This window comes from Sciurus vulgaris (assembly GCF_902686455.1).
Source record: "Sciurus vulgaris genome assembly, chromosome: 2".
NCBI lineage: Eukaryota > Metazoa > Chordata > Mammalia > Rodentia > Sciuridae > Sciurus > Sciurus vulgaris.
This window is the reverse complement of record NC_136462.1, coordinates 180,819,222-180,838,393: the sequence shown is the minus strand read 5'-3', so window position 1 is coordinate 180,838,393 and position 19,172 is coordinate 180,819,222. Positions and strand designations below refer to the sequence as shown.

At 35.7% G+C, this 19,172-nt stretch overlaps 1 protein-coding gene across 1 annotated transcript in view; it reads right to left on the bottom strand.

Moving 5' to 3' along the window:
* ITCH (itchy E3 ubiquitin protein ligase) overlaps positions 1–18,517 on the bottom strand; it is a 97,939-nt gene extending 79,422 nt beyond the window's left edge. The window contains exons 1-2 of the mRNA XM_079128171.1: positions 18,461–18,517; positions 4,004–4,094 (exon numbers count right to left, since the gene is read on the bottom strand). Coding sequence (XP_078984297.1) covers positions 4,004–4,094; positions 18,461–18,466 — 97 coding nt within the window. The 5' untranslated portion in view covers positions 18,467–18,517. The remainder of the gene's footprint in view (positions 1–4,003; positions 4,095–18,460) is intronic.
* Between the last annotated feature and the right edge of the window lie 655 nt (positions 18,518–19,172).

Here is a 19,172-nt window from a genome sequence, read left to right as displayed (position 1 = left end):
TCAGATTATAAAAACATACTATAACTGGCCCATTAACACAGAAAAAAATTACCAAGTCATTAAGGGGATCTGTGCAAAACACTTAGTTTTAAGGTTTCTAGCATCAAAACTAAAACATAAACTCAAGGAATTATGAAAGGCACTTGAATCAATTTAGCTGGTAACTTTACTGTGTTTTGACATATCATCTTCATTTGTTTCATATCTGCTGTACATTGGGTCTTAAGTGTCCCCCCAAAAGCCCATGAGTCTAAAAACGTAGTCCCCTGCTTGGCAGGTGGTGGTGGAAACTTTAGGAGGTGGAGCCCAATGAGAGGTCTTCTAGTTATCAGGGGTGTGCCCTTGAAGGGGATGAAGAGTGGGTGGGGGGAGACTAAAGGGTGGGACCCCACCCCTTCTCTCTTTTGGGACCCAACTATAGGGCAGCTTTACTACTACCCATGCTCCCACCATGATATGCTGCCCCACACCACAGCCTAAAAGCAATGAGTCCAACTAATCATAGGCTGGAATCTCTAAAATTATAAATGACAATAATCCTTCACTCTGAGTTAATAAGTTAATTATTTCAGGTACTTGTTATAGTAATGGAAAGCTGACTAATACAATATTTAATGATATATTTGCTACACATAAATTTTATCCATTATTCATGGTTTGTTTTTATAGTTTTTCCCCCATACGTGCACATGTTTTAAAAAATTTTTTTACATTTTTATTCTTAGTAAGTACGTATCAATTTCATTTGGGAACAGGAAAAATGTGAATATTTCAGAGTAATCTTAGTAAAATAATATGTGGTACTAAAAGATATTTGCATTACCTTTTTATTTGACAATGATAAATTTTTTTTAAAAAATTTTTTCATACATGTATATAGGGTAATAATGTCTTTCTCATTCTACTCCCATCCCCACTACCCCACCCCTCCTATCACACCCCTTCGCACAATCCCAAGTTCCTTCATTCTTCCCTACTCCCACCACTATGGATCAGCATCTGCTTATCAGAGAAAAATTCAGCCTTTGGTTTTGGGGCATTGGCTTATTTCACTTAGAGTGATATTCTCCAGCTCATACTTGCACATTTTCAGAATTTTTAGGCCCAAGATTAAATTGGCTAGGAATCAGAACTTTCTGTGGTAGAAACATTTATTATATTAAATTATTCTCTGCTATGATAATAATGATGATAGCAATAAGACAGTAGTTTATGCAAAGGGAAAAATAAACTATTAGCAATGGTTTACTCTGAGAGATTATAATTTATCATTTTATTACTTTACTGATTTTTAAAAATCAAAAGCATATATATTACTATTATGGTTTGGATATGAGGTATTCCGCAAAAGTTTCTGTATTAATGCAGGATTATTTGGAGGTAAAATGCTTGCACTATAGTTAACTGTAGGCAGGGGGCTGGAGGAGCTAGGTCACTAGGGGCATGCCCTGGAAGGGTGAATCTTTCCTGTGGCCCCTTCTGGCTATTCTCTCTCTGCTTCCTGATCCCTCCATAAGCTGAGTAGCTTTCCTTTGCTGGGCCTTATAATATGCTGCCTCCCCTTGGGCCCAAAGCAAGAGTCAGCTGGATATGGACTGTGAGACCTCTGAAACTGTGAGCCCCCACAAAACTTTGCCTCCTCTAAGTTTTTCTTGTCAGGTATTTTGGTCACAACAACACAAAAGGTGATTAAAACAATTACTATGTAATCTGAAACATACAGGCTGTTCTAAAATAGTTTCAATTAAAGGTTTCAATATAAGCTCTTTCCTTAGTCCACCCAAAGACATGAGAAGCCTGGTCCAATTTAAGTCAGGCTAGCTTGAGGAAAGGGGAGGGGAAAATAATTAGAATCTGGTTTTAGAAAAGAAATATTAATATCAGCTTTAGTAAAGAAATACCAATATCTGCCAATGAGAATCAAACATTGTAAGGAAAGACAGTGGAGTTAGTGAAGGAAATCCCCCCAAAAAATTCGAGGGTAGTTACCATAAGACAGTATTAATTTCACATAAGTCAATCACCTTCAGGTTTTGAGGAGGATAATTCTTCTATGGTCTGTGACTAAACATGATTCACAATCCAGAAGAGGCAATAAGCCAGATATGACAGAAACTAAAACAATATGCAGAGGATGACAATTGTTCTATAATCAATAAATGCAGTTAAAGGAAGAGAGATTAGGCTTTTGCTGTATGATAGATATAGGTACATGCATGTCTAAAGAAAATCTAGTGACTCATCCTGGTTAGTATAAATGATTCCCTTATAAAGACATAAAAAGACACCATATGGAGCCAGACTGTGAAAGTCTTACCTGAGGCCAAGAAAGTTCACTGTTCTGTTTTTTTGGTTTTTTTTTTTTTTTTTTGTGGTGTTGAGGATTGAACCCAGGACCTTGCATATACTAGGCGAGCATTCAACCACTAAGCAAGAAACCCAGCCCTAAGGCTATAGAAATTCTATACCACAGACAAAAACAGCACTGACGGTTTTCAATCAGGAATGCAACATATCCAGTGGCACATTAAGAATAATAATCTAGAAGTGTTACACAGCATGATCAGAGGAAAAATAAAAGACAGAGATATTAATTAATCATAGCAACCAAAGGAACAGATATTTCTTCAGAAAAGGTATAAAAATGACCAGTAAGTATGAGAAAACACCATTAGCCATCAGAGAAATGCAATCATAGTAAGATATCACTTCATATCCATTAGGATGGCTAAAATCAAAAAGATAACAGGCATTGACAAGGACATGGAGAAACTGGAATCCTCACATATTACTAGTGGAAATGGAAAATAGTTTTAAAAAGTAATTTGGAATTCCTCAAAATGATAAACATGGCCAGGTGCAGGGATGAACACCTGTAATCCCAGTGACTGGAAACTGAGTCAAAAAGATTGTAAGTTTGGGGCCAGCCTCAGCAGTTTACTGTGGCTCTAAGCAACTTAGAAAGCTACCTCAAAATACAAAATAAAAAGGGCTGGGGATGTAGCTCAAATGGTAAAGCACTCCTGGGTTCAAGGTTCAATGCCCCGTATGAAAACAAACAAACAAAAAAAGTAAACATGGCTATTCTGCAAACCAAAAGTTCCTCCTACACCCAAGAGAACTGAAAACATATAGCCTCAAGAAAACTTGTACACATGTTCACACCATTATTCATCAAGCATTATTCATACTAGTCCAAAAGCTGAAATAACCCAAACATTCAACTAATGAAAATATATAAAATGTGGTATGTTCATACAATGAAATATTATTTAACAATAAAAAGGAATGAAGTACTAATACATGCTACAACATGGATGAACCTTGAAAACATTATGCTAAATGAAAGAGAACATAAAAGATCAAAAATGATATGATTCCATTTACATAAGAGAACCTGAATAGGCAAACGCATTAACAGAAGGTAAACTCAAGTGATTGCCTAGGCTTGTTGGTGACTCTGGGAATATTGGGGAATAACTACTAATGGGGGTTTCTTTTTGGAATGATGAAAAATGTTCTAAAATTGGTTGTAATGATAGCCATACAACTCTGTTTATGTATCAAAAACACTGACTTCTAAATGGATAAACTGTATAGGATGTGAATTATAGCTCAATAAACCATTAGTTCAAAACAAAAAACCAATAGCAACTGCCCACGCACCTATGTTTAATGAGGGGAAAAAAAAAAATTGAAAAATACCTACGAATACCCTGAAATGAAAATATAAATTTATATATCTAAACATTTTATTCATTTAGCAAATATTAATTCAGCATCTGAGATATAACAGCCACTAAAAATTTTGTTTTTTAAGATTAAGATCTCATCATTGTGTAGGAACAGAAAAATGAAAAAGTTGTACTCTATTTGTGTACAATGAATCAAAATGCATTCTGCTGTCATGTATAACTAAACAGAACGAACAATAAAGAAAAAAAAATTAAGCTCTCAGGTGGGCATGGAAGGGAGTAAAATTGTCCATCTTTTTAAGACTTACCAGTGATCTGAAGTTGTGACTTCATGGTCAAGCTACCCATTGAACCAAATTGTAATCCACTGTCAGACATACCACCAACAGGACAGCAAACCTGAAAACAGCAAAGAAAACACTGTAAACACCATTAAACATACAGTTAAAATATGCAAATAGTTCTAACCTGGTCATTTCCTACTGAAAACCCCAAAATAAGCAATGGCCTTCACACTGCTAAATATAAATTTTCAACTCTAGTATTTATCCTACCTAATCATCAGCAAAATCTAATGGTTGATCATTCCGTACTCTGGTTTACTTTCTTCCTTTAGTTTCCTAGAGACAGTCTCTAGGTTTATGTCCTACCTTACAGATTGTTCCTTTATAATCTTTCAAGATTCCTTTTCTTCTCACCACTCTTATTTAAGGGTGGCATACCCAAGGGTTCCGTTTTTGGCTTTTCCCTATCAGGTATTATGGTTGTAAACAGCATCTATATGACATCTATCCAGACCTCACTCCTAAAATCTAAACAACTTCTCTAGGATAGCGAAAGGATATACCATACTAAACATATCGTAATCTAAACATAACCTAATTTTCCCTGCAAACCTCTACTCAGAAAACATTCCCCTCTAGTAGAGGGCAACTTCACCCTTCCAGATGCTCAAACTAAAAACCCTGGAGTCATCCCTTAACTCCTTTTCTTTGACATTTTTCTTCCAACCTGTCGGCAAATTCTACTATTACTATTTGCAAAACACAACCAGAATCAACCACTTCTTACCATCCCATCACCAATCTGTTCACTCCTGCCGCTGACAACCGTATCTTTCTTAGATCATGTCTCTCTTTCCTAGGTTAGTGAAATAACCTAACAGGTCTACTTGTTTCTAACCTTGTTTACCTCAGTAACTATTCTCAACCCAGTCATAATGAAAGTACATACTACATACAAAAACATTCTAAACCCTTTAAAAGCTTTCCATCTTAATAAAAGGAAAAGCCTAAATTCTTAAAATGGTCTTCAAGATCGTATATGATGTGTGCTTACCCTGCTCCTAATTTATCTGCCCTTCTCCACTATTCCTCAAATAAGTCAGCATGTTCTGGCCTTAGAACCTTTGTTCTACTACTTGTTCTCTTGATAATAGAACTTGTTTATAGACTATACCTACCTTTTTTTTTTTTTTTTTTTTTTTTGGTGCTGGGGATTGAACCCAGGACCTTGTGCATGCAAAGCAAGCACTCTACCAACAGAGCTATATCCCCAGTTCTCATTTTTTTTCTTTTATAGAATATATCATTTTTTGACATACTAAGTCATTTACTCAGTAAATATGTTTCTTGATTTTTGTCTCCCTGGGCTAGACTATAAATTCCATGTAGGCAGGAATTTTCACTGATGAAATTCAGGAATCCAAAACAGTGTCACATATGTTTATGTATACAAATAGCTAGGTGTAGGAGTGCAGATCTCAGTTATGCAAGAAACTAAGGCAGGGGGATCACAAATTTAAGGTTAGCCTCAGCAACTTAGCAAAGGCCCTAAGCAACTTAGGAAGACCTGTCTCAAAATAAAAAGGGCTTGGGGGTGTGGCTCAGTGGGTTAAACACTCCTGGGTTCAATCCCCAGTACAAAAAAAAAGTATAAAACAAATATCTTGAAACTGTAAATGCTGTCTTGAGTTTTTATATAAAATTAGGCCTCTATTTATTTTTTAAAAAGTTAATATAAAAGTATTCTGAAGACTTCTCAAGTATGCCAAAAAGAAATGGAACAATAATTCACACTGAGTTAACTATAAAATTCACCATTTTTCATTCTTCGACTTACATATAAAAATGCTCAAAGCTAAAATATGGGCTCAACTATACTGACTAGCTCACTTCCTTAGTGTGGTAGATTTTTTTCTTCAACTTCTGATTTAAATAGCACCAATTCAAATGTTTATAAGCTACGATCCACTGAAAGAGCCCTTGTATTTTAAACAGAGAAAGTACATACCATAAGGGCATCAGTAATCACCCAGAAGAGAACTGGGATATAATATAAAACCTTAACACTGTTGCACAAAATATGTGATTCAAAACGCTGAGGGCCTCAAAGACATCGTTACCATACTCTGTATAATTATTACCTCTTCCTCACTACCCAAAAGCCTATATGTCACAGCACTATGATATCAAGACAGGTAAATTAAGAGGCAGTGAGAAAAGTCTAATATCTAGGTGCTGATTTTCTACATGATACAAGTATTATTTTAGTTACTGACAACATGTACAGTGTTGACTACTTATTAATATTACAAAGTTTCAAAAAATAAAGTTTCTACAAAAATAAAATATTTTAAAAACTCAAATTAACTTCATGCAAAAAGGATTAATGAAAGTATAGTCGCAAACATTTTTAGGAACAGTTATTCTCTCCAGATTATTATAGAGAACCACTGTGGTATAATTGTGAGGTGCTCTGCCAAAACCATGTGGGTAATTTCAATAATTTATGCACTTCTACATACTAGTTTTACATAATTAAAATTAATCATTTTAAATTCTTGAAATAATAAAAACCAGCATTTGTACAATGGCAGAGAGAAACAACCTAAATATCAACTGCCAACCAGTTTAAGAAATCAAATATTTATAAAAGAACAGATTACAATGCAGTCACTAAAATGAGTATCTTACTAATGACTGAAATGGAATGATTTCAAGAACTTTGGTCTGTCTCTTTTGTGGCACTGGGAATGGAACCCAGGGCCTTGTGCATGACAGTCAGTGCTCAACCACTGAGCTATATCCCCAGCTCTTTAAGAACATTACCAAACTGGTAATAGTTACCTTTGTTGAAGAGGGGGTTCTGTGAACTAAAGAAAGTGATTATGGGTAACTATGTATACTTTTAAAGTCTTTTTTTTTTTTTTTTTTTTTTTTTTTTTTAACGTACTAAGCCAGAGTGGTGGTGCATGCCTGTAATTTCAGCAGCTCAGGAAGCTGAGGCAGGAGGACTGTCAAGTTCAAAACCAGCCTCCACAACTTAGCAAGGCCCTAAGCAACTTAGGGAGATGCTGTCTCAAAATAAAAAATAAAAAGGCTGGGGATATGGCTTAGTGATAAAGCACCCTTGAGTTCAGTACCAAAAAACAAAACAGAACAAAAAAATACATATATTATTACTTGTTAAATTAAAAAAACAGTAGAAAGAATAAAGAATCTACACTTCAACTCCATTTTTATTCCCTGAGTTCCAGACTGTTAGATCTTACTATTACTTACAACTGCATACATAATTAAAGAGATTCCAAAATCTCCATACCTAAGTATACCCACTCCAGCCTTAATAGCACCATCATCCATCCAGTAGCTCAAGCCAACATTTCACTGATTCTTCTCTCACGAAGTTCTAATAATTCTACCTGCAAAATATACCCTACCAAATACCCTGAAACATACCTATTTTTCTTCATTTCTTTTTAACCATCACTGTCCAAGCTACAGACATACGTTCCCTGCCAAATTACTCCAAAACATTAAATTGGTCTCTCTGCCTCTGCACTTGCTCCCTTTCCCTCTTACAATCATTCTTCACACAATAACCTGAATGTTATTTTTAAAATGAGTTATATCATGCCCTACTCTCTTAAAACATCCATAAACTTCCTATCTCACTTAAAATACAATCCAAACTCCTTACTGTAAGCTTATAGAAGTACCACTCCATTCTGACTATGACTGATCCCACCTTATATTATTCTCCTCTTTACTGCAACTCTGGTTTTCTATTTACCAAATACACTCAGGTTGTTCCACTCCTAGGAGCTTTATCCTAACTATTCCCTCAGGCAGGAATGTTTGGTCTCAATCTTTAAATGCTTAAACACCTTTAAGTCAAATACCATCTCCTCAAAGAGGTACTTGACTGCCCAATCTAAAGTAACCAATTCTTGTTACTTTCTATCTCATCACTGAAATTTTTCCCATTTATTTGACTCCAAGTTGACAGGAGCAGACACCCTCTCTACCTTGTGACCCAGTGTCTGGAATATTCTAATTTGTTTGTTTCCTTAATTAATTAAAGTCCACAATTTACATTAAGTTTCATTTTTGGTCTTGTATAGTTCTATGGGTTTTGACAAACATATAATGCAAAGATTCCAACATTACAGTATCATACAGAATAACTTCAACACTCTAAAACTCCCATGCGCTTAACCTATCCCAATTCCTCTCCCTTTACCCTGAATCCCTGGAAAGCACTCATCATTTTACTGTTTCTATAGTTTTGCCTCTTCCAGGGCAAAGTTTAGTTTAAAACATAAAGTCTTCTTTTTTTTTTTTTTTTTTTTTTTTTTTTTTTTTTGTGGTGCTGGGGATCGAACCCAGGCCGTGTTCATGAAAGGCAAGCACTCTACCGACTGAGCTATCTCCCCAGCCCAAAACAGTCTTTTCAGGCTGATTTCTTTTACCCAACAACATGATTGAAGGTTCTTCCACGACATTTCATGGCTTAGTAATTAAAAAAAAGTAATGTTGAACATATTTTCATATACTTATTTGCCATTTATATACATTGATTATATTTCTGTTAAGATCTGTGTGTGTGTGTGTGTGTGTGTGTGTGTATGTGTACACATGCAAGGTATTGGGAACTAAACCCAGGGGCATTCTACCACTGAGCTACACCCCAGTTCTTTTTGAGACAGGATCTTGTTAAGTTGCTGAGGCTGGCCTTGAATTTGTGATTCTTCTGCTTCAGCCTTGAGTCACTGAGATACAGGTGTACACCACCACACCTAGTCTTTTGCTCATTTTTTTACTGGGTTATTTTATTTTTATTATTGCTATGTTTTAAGAGGTTTCGGTTTTGGCACGAGGGACTGAACCAAGGGGTGCTTAATCACTAAGTTACATTCCTAGCCCTTTTTATTTTTTATTTTGAAACAGGGTCTTGCTAAATTGCTTACGGCCTTGCTAAGTTGCTGGCCTGGTCTCAAACTGCAATCCTCCCACCTCTGCCTCCAGAATCACTGTGATTATAAGCATATGCCACACACCTGGTTTAAGATTTTTTTAAATATAATTTGGTTATAAGACCTTTATCGATATGTTTTGCAAATATTTTCTCACAGTTTGTGGTTTCTCTTTTCACTCACTTAATACTGCCTTTCTTTCATAAACTAGAAGATTTAATTTTTACAAAGTTCAAGTTATTTTTTTTTACAGGCTATGCTTTTGGTACTCGTATCTAAAAATTCCTTACCATCTCTGCACAAATGGTGCTGTGCCAAATGAATATCTATATGTTAAAGAACGAAGATGAACCCCTACTTCACGCCATATATAAAAACTAATTAAAAATAAGTCAAAGAGGCTGGGTGTGGTGGCACATGCCTGTAATCCTAGCAATTCAGGAGGCTGAGGCAAAGGAATAGCAAATATGAGGCCAGCCTCAGCAACTTAGCAAGACCTTGTCTGGAAATAAAAAACAAAAATGGCGGGGATGTAGCTCAGTAGTGAAGTGCCCCTGAGGTCAATCCCCAGTACCAAAAAAGTAAATTAAAAAATAATAAAAAAAAAAAAAAAAAAAGAGTTAGAAAGAAAGAAAAAGAAAAAAAAAAAAGGATCAAAGAGGGATCAATATTGTTCTCAAAGAATTGGGGTCGCCTGTTTTCACCTGTCTGGTAGTTCCCGGAAGGACTGACTCAAAGGCTTGCTCTGATTTTCTCTCTCTGGGAGATTTCTCAGTATTGGGGTAGTTTTTCAATGCCTTTCAATGTAAAGGCAAACTTACTAACCACTACAACCTGAGGCAAAGGGTAACAATTTGAGCAGAGTGAACAGACTGGAAAGAGAATGGGAAAGGAAACACCTGGGAAGAGTAAGGGCTTTGAAAAGTTCTGGGGTACTGCAGAAAATCTAGAAGTTCATGCATGTGGCCAAGGTTGATGCATGCTCAGAAAAGAACTGAAAAGATTCTAAGCTCTTAACTCTGGTTAACAGGCTCTAAGAAAGCAGGGAATGAAGGTTAAGGCAGTTTTAAACTGCCTGCCTAAGCACTGGAGAGCCCCAAGAGAACCAAATCTGCAAATAACAGGTGGGTTTGTTTGCTTGCTTGGGGGTTGGGGATGGGATTCAGTAGTTTAAGGAAATCTGTCACATCACTAGCTAACCCTAACCTAAAAGAGATTTTAGTGGCCACCATGTGACAAGAATATGGACTTTATAAAATTAATTTAGGAAAGTCACTAAACAAGCAAACAGGAATAATCATAAGCAGCAACAAGCAAATCACAAGATGGAGGAAGAACCCGGTTTCAACAGTTCCCACATTACAACATTTGAAATGTTCATAAACTGAACTACATAGGATTCAATGATTCAAAGGATCATATGCCCTGATCAAGTGGAATTCATCCCTGGGATGAAAACATGGCTCAACATATGAATCATTCAATGCAATATGCCACATTAACAGAATGAAGGTTAAAAACCATGCTATCATCTAAATGGGTGCAGAAAAAGCACCTGAAAAAATTTCCACCTTTCCATGATAAAACAAAAACTCTCAACAGGACTGAGGATGTAACTCAGTGGTACAGCACTTGCCTAGCATGTACCAGGCCTGGAGTTAGATCCCCTGCACTGCAAAAAAGAAAAAAACCTCCCAAGAAAATAAGATCAGAAGGAAATTACCAAAACATAATAAAGGTCATATATAAAGAGTTCACAGTTAACATCCTACTCAAAGTTGAAAAACTGAAAGCTTTCCTCTAAGATCAAGACAAAGGCAAGGATGCTTATTAGTATTTTCATTTCTATGTAAGATTGTTCAGGAAATTCTAGCTACTAGAGCAATTATGCAAGAAAAAATAAATAAATAAAGCCATCCGAATTGGAAATAAAACAGCAAAATTATCTTTTACAGATGACAAAAGACTTAAGATTCTACAAAAAAAATTAGAAGCTATTAATAAATTAAGTTACAGGAAATAATATCATAATACAAAAATCAATAGCATTTCCATGCACTAACAACAAATTATTCAAAAAAGAAATTAAGAATTTCCTTTACAATAGCATCAAAATGAATAAAATAGGAATAAAATTCCAGAGAGGTAAGACTTAAACACTGAATGCTATAAAATACTGATGAAAAAAAATTCTACAATATCGGCTGGGATTGAGCCTCAGTGGTGGAGTGCTTGCATGGCATGTGTGAGGCACTGGGTTCAATTCTCAGCACCACATATAAATGAAATGAATAAAATAAAGGTTCATCAAAAACTGAAAATATATATAAAAAATAATGTTTGAAAAAAAGAAATCCCTGCTCATTGACGAGAAGACTTAATATTGTTAAAATGTCAATCCAACCCCAAGCAACAGAGTCCATGCAACCTCTACCAAAATCTAAATAGCTTTTTTTACAGAACAGGAAAAAAAAAAAATCCTAAAATTCATACAGAACCAAAAAGGACCACAAGTAGCCAAAACAATCTTTAGAAAGAACAAAGATAAAGGTATTACATTTTATTTCAAAATATATTACAGATCAACAGTAATTAAAATGGTATGGTAATCCAGGTGCATGTCTGTATTCCTTCCCAACTACTTGGGAGGCTGAGGCAGGATGATCTGAAGTTTGATATTGCCAATCTTGGCAATTTAGGGAGACCCTGACTCTAAATAAATACATAAAAGAATAAATAAATAGGGCAGGGGATGTGTTTCAGTGGTACAGTGCTCCTGAGTTTGATCCCTAGTACCACCAAAAAAGAAAAGCCCAAGGTTCTAATCACAGCTTGGTTTTTCTGGTGGCCAGCCTCCACCCAGGAGCACACCAGGAATTACCTCACCAGAAAAAAAGAAGGTCCTATCAACCAGGAAATTTCAAGGGATTTAGTAACTCTGCACCAGATACTCCTATTACTCAGGATATTACAAAGCTCTTAGGAGCTGAGTGAGGTCAAAAACCAAAATACATATTTCTTACCATAAATCACACTATCATAAGGGTGAAATAGGGAGTCACTATTTAGCAGACATGAAAGTTCAGTTCTGCAACCTGGATAAGTTCTAGAGATCTGCTGTACAACACTATACTCATAGTTAATTTTATACTTAAATTTTTGTTAAGATGGTAGCTCTTAAAAGGAGTGGGAGAGGGTGGGGATGGAAAAATAGTAGAATGAACAGACAGTATTACCCTATATATAAGTAAGATTACATGAATGGCGTGAATATACATTGTGTACAACCATAGAAATGAAAAGTTGTACCCCATTTGTGTACATCGAATCAAAATGTGTCCGTAAGAATAAAAAATATTTTAATAAAATAAAAAAAAAAGATGGTAGCTCTTGGGGCTGGGTTGCAGCTCAGTGGTTGAGCGCTTGCCTAGCATGTGTGAGGTACTAGGTTCAATTCTCAGCACCTCATATAAATAAATGAATAAAATAATGGTCTACCAACATCTAAAAAAATATTTTTAAAAAAGATGGTAGCTCTTATATTGTCTGGTTTTGCTTGCAGTACTAGGGATTGAACCCAGGATCTTCCGCATGCTAGGCAAGCACTCTACCACTAAGCGACATCTCCAGTCCTTTTATTTTATTCTGAGACAAGGGCTCATTGAACTATTCAGACAGGTCTGAACTTGGAATCCTCCTGGATCAGCCCCCCAAGTAGCGAGGATTACAAAAGTATGCCATCACACCCAGCTCCAAAAAGTTTTAAATGTCCAACTTAACAAACAAAAAATGAGGTAAGTCAGGCATGGTGGCATATGCCCGCAATCCCAGCAACTAAGGAAGCTGAGGCAGGAGAATTACAAGTTGGAGACCAGCCTCACCAACTTCTCAAGACCCTATCTCGAAAAAAATAAATAAAAAGGACTGGGGAGGGGCTGGAGATATAGCTCAGTTGGTAGAGTGCTTGCCTCACAAGCACAAGGCCCTGAGTTCAAATCCCCAGCACCGGAAAAAAAAAAAAAAAAAAAAAAAAAAAATTGAGGTTGAAGGACTGGGGAAGTACCTCAGTGGTAAAGTGCTTTTGGCTTCAATTCCAGGTGCTAAATAAATAAATAAATAAATAGCGGGTCAAGAAATAAGAAAGTATACCCCATTCATAGCCCAAAAGGAAAATAAATTGTCAGACATTGGATTCAGTATATACCCAAAAGATATGACTCAAAAGACTGTTGTACATCAATATTTATAGAAGAATTATTTACAACAGCCAAAAGTAGGAGCAACACAAGAGTTCATCACCATGCAAATGGATGAACAAAATGTGGAATATTCATACAGTGGATTAATTATAATTTAAAAAAGAAAGGCTTGGGGATGCAGCTCAGGGGTAGAGCATGCATGAAGCCCTGGGTTGGAAATCCTAAATAAAACAAGCCAAACACAAAAGAACACATCATTCCACTTATTTTGAAATAGCTAAAATAAGCAAATTCATAGAAACTGTAGATGAGAGGAAATCAAACTGGAGGAAAAGAGGAAAGGAAGTCATTGCTTAATGGATACAGTTTTTCTGTTTGTGGTGATTTAAAAGTTTTTAAATTAGTAGTGCTAGTTGCATAACAACTGAATGCAATTATTGTCACTGAATTATACAGTTACAAATGGTAAAAATGGCAAATTTTACATTATAGGAAAGAAGGAAGGGAAATTCTGAATAGACCTATAACAAGAGTTGAATTAAATAATGAAAAACATTCCCCAAAACAAAAACCTAGGGCCAGATGACTTCATTGGTGGATTCTACTAAACATTTAGAGAATTAGTATCAATTCTTCAAAAAACTCTTCCCCAAAACACAAAATACTTTCTAGCTCATTCTAGGAGGCTAGTCTGACCCTGATGCCAAGGTGAGACTTATGAATACAGAGGCAAAATCCTCAAAAAAAAACACTAACAAATTAAATCCATCAACATATTAACAGGGTTATACACCATGACCAATTGAGATTTATAACAAGAATGTGCAATTGATTAAAATCCAAATTTTAATTAACATATCAATAAAGAACAAAATGTGATTATTTCATTAGAGGCAAAAAAGTATTTAACAAAATTCAATACCTTTTATGATTAAAAACACTCAACTGCTGGGCAGCACTGCGAGCCTGTAATCCCAGCAGCTCGGGAGGCTGAGGCAGAAGGATTGAGAGTTCAAAGCCAGCCTCAGTAACCTAGCGAGGCCCTAAGCAACTCAGCAAGACCCTGTCGCTAAATAAAATTTTAAAAAGGGCTGGGGATGTGGTTTAGAGGTTAAATGACCCTGGGTTCAATCCCCGGTACCAAAAACAACAAAAAGGAGAAAATGACTTTACTCCACCTAACAAAGGGTATCTGGAAAAACCCACAGCTGACTTACAGTGAAGGACTAAATGCTTTCCTTCTCCCAAAGATCACGAAAAAAACAAAGATAAGTGCTATAACCACTTTTTATCCAGCATTTTACTAGAGATACTAGCCAGGCAATCAGACAAGAAAATGAAAATAAAAGGCATACAGACTGAAGAAGAGGAAGTAAAATTACCTTTATTTGCAGATGGCAAGATCTTATATATGAACAATCCTAAATAATCCACTTAAAAACTATTAAATTCATTAAGGTTGAGAAATACAAAATTAATATACAAAAAACTCTTCCTATATAATAGCAATGCAAAATATGAAATTATGGAAATAATTTCATTTACAACTGCATCAGAATGAATAAAATACTTAAGAAATGTTTTAAAATAAGTGTTTAAAAATTAAGTGTGACAGGAGCATCTGGTACAGAGCTCCTATATCCCTTGTAATTTCCTGGATAACAGGAACATCATTTGTTCTAAATGAATCAAAAGACATTCCATGTTCATAAATTGGATGGCTTAATATTGTTAAAGTAGAAACAGTCTCCAACTTATCTATATATTAAATGCAATCGCTATTTAAAAAATCCCAGTTGGGTCAGAAATTAGTTCAGTAGTGCAGTACTTGCCTACCATGTATATGCATGAGGACCTGGGTTCAATATCCAGCATGGGGAGGAGGGATTTTGCTATCTTCCTTTTTTACAAAAATTCACAAGTTGATGGAAATGCTGCAAAGGATCATTGAAAATGAAAAAGCTGAAGGACTCACACAGCTTCCAAAAATACTAAAAGGGAAGGGGTGGGATTGTGTGGCTCAGTGGTAGAGTGCTTGCCTAGCATGTGTGAGGCACTGGGTTTGACCCTTAGCACTGCATATCAAAATAAGCAAATAAAATAAAGGCGTGCTGTTCATCTGCAACCACAAAAAAAAAAAAAAAAAAAAAAAAAAAAAAAAATTAAGCAAAACAAAAGACAGTGTGGTAGGGGCATAAGCATAAACATAGATCAGGTAATAGAACTGAGTATAGAAATAAACTCATGCACCTGATTATTTTTTTTACAAAGGTCCCAAAACAATTAAAGTATTCAACAAATGGTTTTGGGACAACTGGATATTCACAGGCAAAAGAATGAATTTGGGTCCTTACCTCACAGCTGTGGTTATCATGGATCACAGATTGTAATGTAAGAGTTATCGCTATGAAATTCTTAGAAGAAAATAGGTGCAATTTTATGTGACCATGCATTAGGCACTGTTAGATTTAACACCAAAGCATAAGCAACAAAAGAAAAATACAGATAAACTGGACATACTCAAAAGTTCAACTTTTGTGCTTCAAAAACACCAGTAAGAAAGTGAAAACCCACAAAATGGGAGAAAATTTTTGTAAATCATATATTTGATAACAAGATCTACAATATACAAGAAATTATTACAACTCAACACAAAAAGACAGATGACTCAATTAAAAAATAGAAAACCTGAACAAATATTTCTCTAAAGACACACAAATGGCCAATAAGCACACAAAAAGATGTTCAACATCATTAGGACTGGGGACTTGCAAATCAAACCACAATGAAATATCACAGTATACCCACTAGTGTGGCGATAATAAAAATGACATATAACAAGTGTTGGCAAGGATATGGAGAAACTTTGGGGAACAGAAAATGATGAAGCCACTATGGCAAACAGTTTGTCAGTTCCTCACAAAACAGAATTACCTAACGATTCAGCAATTCAACTCATAGAACTGAAAATGTACATCCTCACAAAAAATTGTACACAATACTCACTGCCTTATTCATAACCACCAAAAGTGGAAACAACCCAAATGTCCATTAACTAATGAATAGATAAATGAGATAAGGGATACTCACAAAATGGAATATTATGAAGTAAAAGCACTAACAAATGCTTCATCCTGAAAATACTATGCTAAATGAAAAAGTGAGTCGAAAGGACCATATATTGTATAATTCCATTTATATGAGATGTCCAGAACAAATAAATCTATAAAAATAATATTAAAATTATTGGCTGCCTTGAACCAAGGAGATGAGAGACACAGGGGTTTCTTCAGGGGATGAGGGAGATAATGTTTCAAAATTGAATATACTAAAAGTACTAAAAGTCATTAAACTGTACATTTTCTTAATGGGTTACATGACATGACATGTGAACCATATCTCAACAATGCTACTGAAAATGAAAATAATTAGTGAAAAAAACTTTTTCTAAGCTAAAACAATTTATCAACAATGGACTTTCACTAGAAGAATTTCTAAATAATATACTTTAAGAGTAAGGCAGGCTGAGGATACAACTCAGTGGTACAGTCCTTAACAGTACCACTTAAAAAAAAAAAAAAAGGTAGAATGATTCTCAGAAGTTCTGTACCTCAAGATGCAATAATGACTAAAAAAACACCAGTAAGCACTAGGTAAATTCAAAATACACACAACAATGTCTAATTTAGGGGAAAAAAAAGCTAAAATATTGAAAAACACCATTAAATGTCAAAGAACAAAATTACAAAAAACTTAGTTTCAAAGGTCTCATTTGGCCTTATTTGCATTGGGCAACACTTCATTCCACAGGACAGAATAAGTGTTCCAAAGAGCTGTTTGTCTGTTTTTTAAATATTTTTCATTGTAGAAGAACACAATACCTTTATTTTATTTTATTTATTTATTTTTTGTGGTGCTGAGGATCAAGGCCAGAGCCTCACATTTGCTAGGCAAGCACTCTACCACTGAGTCACAACCCCAGTCCAAGAGGTTGTTTTTAAAGGTAGAAAAGGGCTAAATAAAACAAAACCAAAGAACAAAAAGCGGAGTGGTTATTCTGAAGTTACTTTATTCCTTGTTAAGGCAAGGATAAGGAGACAAAACAATAGAAATGTAACCGATTGGTTACCATCAGGTTATGTTTTTGGAAGGATTAAAGATTCTGGCCTGTTTGGGAAATGCTATAGTTTGGATTTTTTTGTTTGTTTGTTTTAATAGTTGCATATGGACAGAATGCCTTTATTTGTTCATTTTTATGTAGTACTAGAGATCGAACCCAGCGTCTCACATGTGCTAGGCAAATGCTCTGCCACTGAGCTACAGTCCCAGCTAGTTTGGATCTTAAACATCCCCCAAAGGCCCATGTATTAGAGGCTTTGTCCCCAGGTCGACCAAACTGAGAGGTGGTAAAAATTCTTAACAGGTAGAACCCAGGGGATTATGGGACCTGTCTCTTCCTCTTTTTCTCTTCTGTGGCCAAGCCATGAGACACAGGCAAAGGGTTTTGCTACACAGTACACTCCCCCCATGATGCACTATCCCTCCCCCCATACCAAAGGGCTAAAAGCAATGGGTATGCCTGATCATGAACTGACTTCCAAATCTAGGAACCAAAATAAATCTTTTCTCTTCACAAACTTATGTAGATTTCAAGTATTTGTTAACTTACACAGGAAATGTGGACATTAACTCTGTCTTAATTTCTCATGTCAGGTAACAACTTAGCCAAAGATAACTCAGTTTGGTGACAACATGAAACTTAGGATGAGTGATTCCATTTTGATCTGTGCTGGTCTGTTGGGGCTTAGTGCAGGAGCTTAGTCCAAAATAATAGCCTCCTATAATTTTTATTTAACAAGAGTAGAAATAGGAGTGACTGGAGTTAATTGTTCCAAGATTCATATATTCCTCAGGGCAAAGCAATGACAATGATTAACTTTTGTAAAGAACTTTTGTAAAGTTCATCTGCAAGTTAAAATTTCAAGAGTAAGCAATGAGGAAATAAAAGGTGTACAAATTCCAAACAAGTATGGAGGGAAAAGGGGAAAAAGTATAATCACTATAAAGGAGGCTAAGACAGGAACTTGGACCTCTACATTTTCTGCTCAATTTTTCTGTAGACCTTAAACTAGTCTAAAAAATAAGTTAATTTTCAAAAAAAGAAAAAGAAAGAAAGAAAAGTAAAAACAGAAGTAGAAACAACAGCACGCAAGACTTCTGAAAACTAGAAAGCAGACGGACCAATGCTAAATGACAGCAAGCCTAAGAAAGCTGACTCCTCTCCTGGTAATAAAACCAAGATAACTTACATTCATTGCAGCATCATCACTCAAAAGGAGGTGCCAGGAATTCTGAAAGTACAGAGTAAAGTTGGGACAAATAAGTAGGACTGGAGCCAGGCATGGTGGTGCACACCTGTCATCCCAGCAACCTGGGAGAAATGCAAGTTAGAGGTCAGCTTCAGCAATTTAGCGAGGCTGTAAGCAACTTAGCAAGACCCTGTCTCAAAATAAAAAGGGCTAGGGATGTAGCTCAGTAGTTAAGCACCCCTGGGTTCAATCCCAAGTACAAAATAAAAAACAAGATTGGCTGAAAACTGTTTATCAAGCTTTTTAATCCTTAAATTCCCTACTTTCACACTAGAAGGCTCAGGGTTTTTTCTTCTAGGAAGGATAAAATAAAGTTTCAAGAGGTAACCCCAAGCACAGTTCAAGAACAGTATCAGAAATGGGGGAATTTAAGGGAACATACACAAACTGAACGACTAACCTCACCCAGTTCTCTTCCAGATTGGCTTCCAGCCTACTGTAGCCAGGTCTTAACAACGCAGGAGTAAGGACAAATCTGCTCATTGAAGTTTCCCAAACCAGATACCAGATAATCTTACAGTAAGGTTCTCAGTTACCAAGCCTTCTCCTGACCACACACATTCTATTAACAGGCAAGGTGAAGTATCTATTGTGAAAAGTGAGGACAATGAAAAAAAATTTTTTTAAATAAAACCTACATTAATATTCTCAG